Here is a 9686-nt window from a genome sequence, read left to right on the forward strand (position 1 = left end):
TAAGGCTTTAAGCAGAAAGAAACTCAGCTCAGTTATTTGAACTTTGGACTTCTATGGGCCCCTTTGAGCACTGTTTGGCCTCAGGTGAGGCCCTGACCTCTGACCTTTCTGCCAGTGCCTGCCCCCCAACATCAGAGGCTCCATGGGGCTCCAGGCAGGTCAGGCATGAGTCTTTGATGCGATTCATGTTTTCTTTTCCCCAGAACTACCTGAAGAAGCAGGTCACACCCCTCTTCATTCACTTCAGAAATAACACCAACAACTGGAGGGAGATCCCAGAAAACCTGATGGACCAGTGAGTGGGAGCTCTCATGGGTTTGGAGGTCCTGGGCATCCCAGAGAGTCAAGAACAACATCCTGGCAGTGTTCTTTGCCGCAGCTTTCAATGCGGGGGCACCAGGCAGGGAGAGGCCCCCACCCAGGAGCAGGGAGCCTCAGTGGCCTGTGGGCCCATCAGACCTCTTTATACAAAGACCCAAACTGAAACTCTGAGCTCATCCCACTGGCTTGAAGTTATATGGTTTCCAGACGTTGAAACTGGGGCTGGAGCCTGTTCCTGCCCTTTTGGGTCTCTGGGCTGCTTTGGGGACCAAGGAACCACAGGCCCAAGGCACAAAACACATACCAGGGGCCCAGAGGGCCAGTTAGGCCACAGAGCCTTAGGCAGGGTGCCGGCCTGGGATTGTGTGTCAAGAGGTGAATCTTGGCTGGAGGTGGCCAGGTGTGCTAACCACGTGTCACCCCTGGCGCAGGTACAACGAGATTAACGCCATCAGCACTGCCTGCTCCAATGGAGTTCCAGAGTGTGAGGAGATGGTCTCTGGCCTTTTCAAGCAGTGGATGGAGAACCCCAATAATAACCCGTGAGTGTCTCCCCTGCGCCTCCTCTGCCAGTCTTCATCTGCCCCCCACAGCCCTGCCCTCAGGAGACCCCTGTCCCACCCTCCCTGCTACTGCTCATCTGACCTCCCTATGCCACGCCAGGATCCACCCCAACCTGCGGTCCACCGTCTACTGCAATGCTATTGCCCAGGGTGGTGAGAAGGAGTGGGACTTCGCCTGGGAGCAGTTCCGAAATGCCACACTGGTCAATGAGGCCGACAAGCTTCGGGCAGCCCTGGCCTGCAGCAACGAGGTGTGGATCCTGAACAGGTGAGTCCTGGGGCAAGGTGGGAATGCGAGAGCCCCCTCCCCACCTGGAGAACCAGGCAGGTCTCCACACTCCTTGCCAGATCCTTCACGTGACCCTCACAGACCTGTTAAGGTGGAGGCAGTATTTCCAGAACAACTGGTGCAGACCAGAAGCTTTAATAAGTGATAGAGACGAGATCCGGACTCAGGTCTGGGTCCATGTCCTCTGCTCCTAGCTGCTGTGGCCTCTTAGCCTTTACCTAACAACAACTCGTGTCCCCTTCTGTCAAAGGCTCTGGCATAGCTGGACTTGGGTCCTTTCAAACGTCCAGCTGGGCACTCCCTCAAGCCCTTGGATGAGGGTCCCCACCTCCCACCATGTGCCTCATATGCCATCACCTGGATGCAGTAAAGAAGAGCCACCCTTGGGCAGGGTGCAGTAGCTCACACCTGTAATCCCAGCACTTTGGGAGGCCGAGGTGGATGGATCACCTGAGGTCAGGAGTTCGAGACCAGCTTGGCCAACATGGAGAAACCCTCTCTCTACTAAAAATACAAAAATTAGCTGGGCGTGGTGGCACATGCCTGTAATCCCAGCTACTCGGGAGGCAGGATAATCAGTTGAACCCCGCAGGCGAAGGTTGCAGTGAGCCCAAATCGCTTCACTGCACTCCAGCCTGGGCGACAGAGTGAGACTCCATCAAGCAAGCAAGAGAAAGAGAGAGAGAGAAAAGAAAAGAAAGAAAGAAAGAAAGAAAGAAGGAAGGAAGGAAGGAAGGAAGGAAGGAAGGAAGGAAGGAAGGAAGGAAGGAAGGAAGGAGAGATTAAAACTTGAAAGCTTCAAAATTTTTAAAAAATGCAAAAAGAAATATTGTAAATAAGTTTAAGAAGCCTGCTTTGAGCCCTGGTTGTCTCTTTATCCCCATCAAAACCCCCATGGAAAGTTCCCCAAAGGACTCATTTTCTTCTCAAATGAATAATTTTTTTTCTTATTCCTTTCAGCTGCTTTTGAAAATAAAGGATTTATTTAAAATAATTGATTCATTTTTGAGACTGCAAAATGCTTACGTTTAGACACTCATTCAACAGAATTGATGTATTTTCCCCAGCTTATTTTTCAGTTGTTTATAAAATGATGAGTTTTGAATTTTTTTTTTTTTTTTTTTTTGAGGCGGAGTCTCACCCTGTCGCCAGGCTGTGGTTCAGTGGTGCAATCTCAGCTCACTGCAAACTCTGCCTCCTGGATTCAAGTGATAATCCACCCTTAGCCTCCTGGGAATACAGGAGCATGCCACCGCGCCTAGCTAATTTTTTGTATTTTTAGTAGAGACGGGATTTCACCACGTTGGCCATGGTAGTCTCGATCACTTGACCACGTGATCTGCCCGCCTCAGCCTCCCAAAGTGCTGGGATTACAGGTGTGAGCCACCACACCTGGCCTTGATTCATTTTAATAGCCATTTCACCTTTACTCTGTTACTTTATATTCTATTATAAAATCTTTCAAGATGAAAGGCCTGAAGCCACAAAAAACATTTATCATTAAAAACTGGAAATCATAGCACACATCCTATTGATCCAGTTGATTTTCAAAAGTTGTGCTCTTTCTGAAATTAGCAGTAGCTGACCCAGCATCTCGCCCTCTTAGGTACCTGAGCTACACCCTGAACCCCGACTTAATCCGGAAGCAGGATGCCACCTCTACCATCATCAGCATTACCAACAACGTCATCGGGCAAAGTTTGGTCTGGGACTTTGTCCAGAGCAATTGGAAGAAGCTCTTTAATGAGTGAGTCTGTGGAGTGGGTGTCAGGCACAGCGAGCGCTGAGGCTGGGGCCCCAAGGGGTGGTCTGTGCACGTAAGACACGCCGAGGGCACTGCCCAGGAGTGGACAAAAATCAGCCAAGCATGGGGGCAGGAATGGAAAGACAAGCTGGGGTACGGGCCATCCCTTTTCCCATTTGGAAGGAAAAAGAGAGGGGAGTGAGGAACTCGGCAGTCAGAGCTGTGTTCAAGCTGTGACTCCCCCATGTCCTAGTGGGGTCTTCCAGGGCATATCATTTCATCTCCTCTATAATCATGGCTCCCTCTCCAGTAGGTGTGAGGATGAGCCTCCTTAGTTCCCAGCCTCCCTCACAGTTCACCTCTCGCCCTCCTTGCAGTTATGGTGGTGGCTCGTTCTCCTTCTCCAACCTCATCCAGGCAGTGACACGACGATTCTCCACCGAGTATGAGCTGCAGCAGGTAAGAAGTCATTCCCCAGCCCTGGGCTCTGCCTACTTCCTTCGCAGGCCAAAGGGGCACTGCATTCTTCCCCGACTGTGGCCCTGAGGGAGCACAGGCTCCACGCCGCCAGGCCTTCCTCATTTACAGAGGAAGCCGAGTAGCCAGACTTTGGAAGTGTTGATAATTCAATTTTAAAAAAAATTCATCTTGGGATTTTCGTATAGGCACAAAAGGAAAGAGTGGTATAAGGAACCTCCGTGTACCCATTACCCAGGTTCAACAATTATCAACATTTTGCCAGTACTCTTTCTGGGCAGGCAATTTTAAAGCAAATCACTGACACTATATAATTTTACCTCTAAATAATTTAGTCTTATGAAAAATAAAGGCATTCTTTTTTTTTTTGTTTTTTCTTTTTGTTTTTTGAGACTGAGTCTCACTCTGTCATGCAGGCTGGAGTGGTGCAGTGGTGCGATCTCGGCTCACTGCAACCTCCACCTCCGAGGTTCAATTAATTCTGCCTCAGCTTCCCGAGTAGCTGGGATTACAAGCATGTGCCACCACATCTGGCTATTTTTTGTATTTTCAGTAGAGACGGTGTTTCACCATGTTGGCCAGGCTGGTCTTGAACTCCTGACCTCAAATGATCCACCCACCTCAGCCTCCCAGAGTGCTGAGATTACAGGCATGAGCCACTGCACCCAGCAATAAAGGCATTCTTAAAACATAATCACACTGTCCTTAGCAAACCCAGGAAAATGACTATCTTCTTACTATCATCTTATACCCAAGCCATATTCAAATTTTCTGAGTTGTTTATAAAAGGTCTTTTTACAATTGATATATATGTTCGAATTAGAAGCTTGACAAACTCAACTTGGATTTAGTTTGTCTTTTTAAAAAATTGAGATGTAATTCACTGGGCATGGTGGCTCACGCCTGTAGTCCCAGCACTTTGGGAGGCTAAGGTGGGTGGTTCATCTGAGGTCAGGAGTTCCAGACCAGCTTGGCCAACATGGTGAAACGCCGTCTGTACTAAAAATACAAAAATGAGCTGGGTGTGGTGGGGGGGTCCCTGTAGTCCCAGCTACTTGGGAGGCTATGGCAGAAGAATTGCCTGAACCCAGGAGGCAGAGGTTGCAGTGAACCAAGATTGAGCCACTGCACTCCAACCTCGGTGACAGAGTGAGACGGTGTCTCAAAAAAAAAAAAAAAAGGGCCGGGCGCGGTGGCTCAAGCCTGTAATCCCAGCACTTTGGGAGGCCGAGACGGGCGGATCACGAGTTCAGGAGATCGAGACCATCCTGTCTAACCCGGTGAAACCCCGTCTCTACTAAAAAATACAGAAAACTAGCCGGGCGAGGCGGCGGGCGCCTGTAGTCCCAGCTACTCGGGAGGCTGAGGCAGGAGAATGGCGTGAGCCCGGGAGGCGGAGCTTGCAGTGAGCTGAGATCTGGCCACTGCACTCCAGCCTGGGTGACAGAGTGAGACTCCGTCTCAAAAAAAAAAAAAAAAAAAAAAAAGATATATAATTAATGAACCATCAAACTCACCATTTTAAGTGGTTTTCAGTGTACTAACAAGGTGGGGTGGGTGGCGTGCTTCATGACTGTAATCCCAGCACTTTGGGAGGCCAGTGCAGGAGGATCCCTTGAACCCAGGAGTTTGAGACCAGCCTGGGCAATCTCGTAAGACCTCATCTCTAAATAAATAAATAAATAAATAAATACAAAAGTTAGCTGGGCATGGTGGTGCATACCTGTAGTCCTAGCTACTCGGGAGACTGAGGTGAGAGGATCGCTTGAAGCAGGAAGGCAGAGGTTGCAGTGAGCCGAGATGGTGCCACTGCATTCCAGCCTGGGCGACAGAGCAAGACCCTGTCTCAAAAAACCAAAACCAACCAACCAACCAAACAAACAAACAAATACGTGGTACAACCATCACTACTGTCTAATTCCAGAACATTTTTATTACACCAAAAAGAAACCTCGTACTCATTAGCAGTCACTCCTCATTCCTACCTGGTCCCCTCAGCCCCTGGCAACCACTAATATACTTTCTGTCTATATGGATTTATTACCTATTCTGGATGTTTCATAAAATGGAATCATAGATACATGACCTTTTTGTGTCTGTCTGCCTTCTTTCACTTAGTATAATGTTTTCCTTTTTTTTTTTTTTTTTTTTTTTGAGACGGAGTCTCGCTCTCGCCCAGGCTGGAGTGCAGTGGCCGGATCTCAGCTCACTGCAAGCTCCACCTCCCGGGTTTACACCATTCTCCTGCCTCAGCCTCCCGAGTAGCTGGGACTACAGGTGCCCGCCACCTCACCCAGCTAGTTTTTTGTATTTTTTAGTAGAGACGGGGTTTCACCGTGTTAGCCAGGATGGTCTTGATCTCCTGACCTCGTGATCTGCCTGTCTTGGCCTCCCAAAGTGCTGGGATTACAGGCTTGAGCCACCGCGCCCGGCCAGTATAATGTTTTCAAGATTCATGCATATGGTAGCAGGGATCATTCCTTTTTATGACTGAATAATGTTCCATTGCATGGATGTACCACATTTTGTTTTCAGCTCATCATTGATGGTCATTTGGGTTGTTTCAGTCTTCTGGCTATTATGAATATCATGGACCTTCACATGCAAATTTTGTACAAACATGTTTTAATTTATCTTGGGTATACACCTCGGAGAAGAATTGCTGGGTCATTTGGTTACTCTGTGTTTAAACTTTTTGAGAAACTGACAAAATGTTTTCCAAAGCAAGGGTACCATTGTCCATTACTATTAGCAATGTATCATATGAGGGTTCTAACTGCTCTATGTCTACACTTAATCTCCCTTTCCCCCCTTTTTTAGTATAGTCACCTAGTGGGTAGGAAGTGGTATCATTATGGTTTTCAGTTGTATCTCCCTAATGAGTAATTACATGATGTTCAATATTTCATGTGCTTACTGGCCTTATACACATTTGTGTATCTTTGGAGAAATGGGTAAAACTGATTATTTTTCTTTTCAAGAGAGGGTCTTACTATGTTGCCTAGGCTGTCCTTAAATTCCTGGGCTCAAGCAACCCTTCCACTTCAGCCTTCTGAGTAGCTGGGATTACAGGCGTGTGCCACTGTGCCCAGTCTTTTGCTATTTTAAAATTGGGTTGTCTTTTTATTGTAAAAGTTCTTTATATATTCTGAATATTAGACTCTTATCAGAGATAGGGTTTGCAAGTATTTCTCCCATTCTATGAGACCTGTCACTCACTTGATAGGTCTTTTGATACCCAAAAGTTTTAAATCTTGATGAAATCCTATTTATCTGTTTTTTTTTTCTTTGGTTGCTTATGCTTTATGCGTCATATCTAAGAAACTATTGTCTAACCCCAGGTCATGAAGATTTATACTTATTTTTTTATTTCAAAAAAATTTTCAAACCCACAAAAGACTTGTCAATGTTTTTTACTAAGCATTTTATTGGCTGGGCACGGTGGCTCATGCCTGTAATCCCAGCACTTTGGGAGGCCGAGGCAGGTGGATCATGAGGTCAGGAGTTTAAGACCAGCCTGGCCAAGATGGTGAAACCCCGTCTCTACTAAAAAATACAAAACTTAGCTGGGCGCAGTGGCAGGCACCTGTAATCCCAGCTACTTGGGAGGCTGAGGCAGGAGAATTGCTTGAACCCGGGAGGTGGAGTTTGCAGTGAGCTGAGATCGCGCCCCTGTACTCTAGCCTGGGTGACAGAGCAAGACTCTGCCTCAAAAAAAAAAAAAAGTTTTATTATGCTTTCACTTAAATGTAGGCATTTGATCTATTTTGACTTAGTATTTGTATATGATATGAGGTTGGTGTCCAACTTCATTCATTTTGCATATGGATATCCAGTTGTCCAAGTCCCATTTGTTGAAAAGACTGTTCTCCCACTGAATGGTTTTGGCAACCTTGTTGAAAATCAATTGACTGTAAATGTAAGGGTTTCTTTTTGGATTCTCAATTCTATTTCATTGATCTACATTTGTATTCTTATGCCTGCACCATACTGTCCTGATTACTGTAGTTTTGTAGTGAGGTTTAAAACTGGGAAGTGTGAGTCCTCCAATTTTCTTTTTTTTTTTTTTTTTTTGAGAAAGGGTCTCACTCTGTCACCCAGGCTAGAGTACAATGGTGAGATCACAGCTCACTGCAGCCTCAACTTCCCAGGCTCAGGTGATCTCTCCACCTCAACCTCCTGAGTAGGTGGGACTATAGGCACATGCCACCATGCCTGGCTAATGTTCTATATTTTTCTGCAGAGACAGGGTTGCACTATCTTGCCCAGGCTGGCCAACTATGTTCTTTTTCAACACTGTTTTGGCTATTCTGGATCCCTTGCAATTTCTTATGCATTTTAGGATCACTTATCAATTTCTGCAAAAAAAAAAAAAAAAGTAGTTAAAATTTTGATGGGATGACATTGAATCTCTAGACCACTATGGAGACTATAGGCATCTCAATAATACTAAATCTTCCAGTCCATGGACACAGATTTATCTGGGTCTTTTTTCTTTTTACTTAGGTATTCTTTAATTTCTTTCAAAAATGTTTTGTAGTTTTCAGCATACCAGTCTGGCACTCATTTTGTCAAATTTATTCCTAAATATTTCATTCTTGTTGATGCTATAGTACATGGAATTGTTTTCTTAATTTCATTTTCAGGTTTTTCATTGCTAGTGTATAGGAATACAATTGATTTTTGTGTATTGCTCTTGTATCCTGCAACCTTGCAGAAATCATTAGTTCTAATAGTTTTTTTAATGGATTCCTTAAAATTTTATGTGTGCAAACATGTCATACACATAGTTTTACTTCTTCCTTTCTGGATTCCTTTTATTTCATTCTCTTGGATGATTGCCTGGCTAGAACCTCCAGGACTGATAACTCTTCTAATTTGTAGGAGTATTTTTTTTAAAAAAGCATTTATTTATTGAAGCAACTGGATCATTTGTGGTGTAGAAATTTCCACACTTTAGATTTGGCTGGTTGCTTCATTAGCCCCTCTCTACTCTCTTGATGGGATTGATATTATAATGAAATATTACACATGAAGGCCAGAATCTTCCTGAGCCAGGTTTTGCCTGGGATTGTCATTTTGCAACCTCTGTGTTGACAAGGACTTTGCCCAGGAACAAGGCGGACGTCCTCTCTATCCCTAGAACAGGTGTGGTCCCATCCATGGGGACTCTAAAGTGGGAGTGGGAAGCCAGAGGCCTGAGAGAGCTCCTCCTCAAGGCTGTATTAGGGACCCAGATGGGGCTGAGGATCTTTGTTTTTCTGGCAGCTGGAGCAGTTCAAGAAGGACAACGAGGAAACAGGCTTCGGCTCAGGCACCCGGGCCCTGGAGCAAGCCCTGGAGAAGACGAGAGCCAACATCAAGTGGGTGAAGGAGAACAAGGAGGTGGTGCTCCAGTGGTTCACAGAAAACAGCAAATAGTCCCCGGCCCTTAAAGTCACCCGGCCCCCATGCAAGGTGCCCACGTGTGTCCATCCCAGCGGCTGGTGGCAGGGCCTCCATTCCTGGAGCCCGAGGCACCAGTGTCCTCCCCTCAAGGACAAAGTCTCCAGCCTACGTTCTCTCTGCCTGTGAGCCAGTCTAGTTCCTGATGACCAGGTTGACTGAGCACCTCCCGGCCCCTGCCTCTCATGCCAACTCCGCCCTAGGCCTGGCATGGCGCCTGTCACCCAGGGCCCTGGGGCTGATCTCAGGGAAGCCCAGCTCCAGGGCCAGATGAGCAGAAGCTCTCGATGGACAATGGATGGCCTTGCAGGGGACTGCCCTGTACCCTCTTTCACCTTTCCCTAAGGACCCCAAATCTGAGGAATTAACAGGGCAGCAGATCTGTATATTTTTTTTTCTAAGAGAAAATGTAAATAAAGGATTTCTAGATGAGTGAGACTCATTACTAAACTAAAGCAGGAGTGGGTCAGCACAGCGGCTGGGGAGGCTGGGTGGAGGGAAGCTGGGTGCATGCGGAGCATCGTGGAGCCTGGGACCACAGAGCACAGGACGGGAGATGCGCCCAGCTTGCTGGCCCTTCCTGCAGGTGCCCTGCACCTATGCCTCCGTGTCTGCCTGCAGGACTCTGGGCTCTATCGACTGAGCTAGCTGGGCGGTTTGCAGGTCTCCTTTTATCCCCATTCTGATGGCAGCTGGAGATGCTGGGTGGTGGGGAGGCATCACAAGGTGGAGGGTGGGCAGCTGTGGACCCAGTGCTCCCGCAGTGAGTGGTGAGAGGGGCCCTGGCAGAGCACAGGGAGTACTCTTCAGGAAGCACCCTCCTTAACATGAGGCAAGGGTGCAGGGT

At 47.1% G+C, this 9686-nt stretch overlaps 1 protein-coding gene across 3 annotated transcripts in view; it reads left to right on the forward strand.

Moving 5' to 3' along the window:
* The window catches only part of ANPEP (alanyl aminopeptidase, membrane), a 30433-nt gene extending 21162 nt beyond the window's left edge, over window positions 1–9271 (forward strand). For all 3 annotated transcript variants that reach the window (XM_073013031.1, XM_073013030.1, XM_007990380.3), the window contains exons 16-21: window positions 204–295; window positions 753–863; window positions 985–1152; window positions 2780–2920; window positions 3295–3376; window positions 8663–9271. In XM_073013031.1, coding sequence (XP_072869132.1) covers window positions 204–295; window positions 753–863; window positions 985–1152; window positions 2780–2920; window positions 3295–3376; window positions 8663–8815 — 747 coding nt within the window. In that variant the 3' untranslated portion in view covers window positions 8816–9271. The remainder of the gene's footprint in view (window positions 1–203; window positions 296–752; window positions 864–984; window positions 1153–2779; window positions 2921–3294; window positions 3377–8662) is intronic.
* The last annotated feature ends 415 nt before the right edge of the window (window positions 9272–9686 follow it).

This window comes from Chlorocebus sabaeus, chromosome 29, assembly GCF_047675955.1.
Source record: "Chlorocebus sabaeus isolate Y175 chromosome 29, mChlSab1.0.hap1, whole genome shotgun sequence".
NCBI lineage: Eukaryota > Metazoa > Chordata > Mammalia > Primates > Cercopithecidae > Chlorocebus > Chlorocebus sabaeus.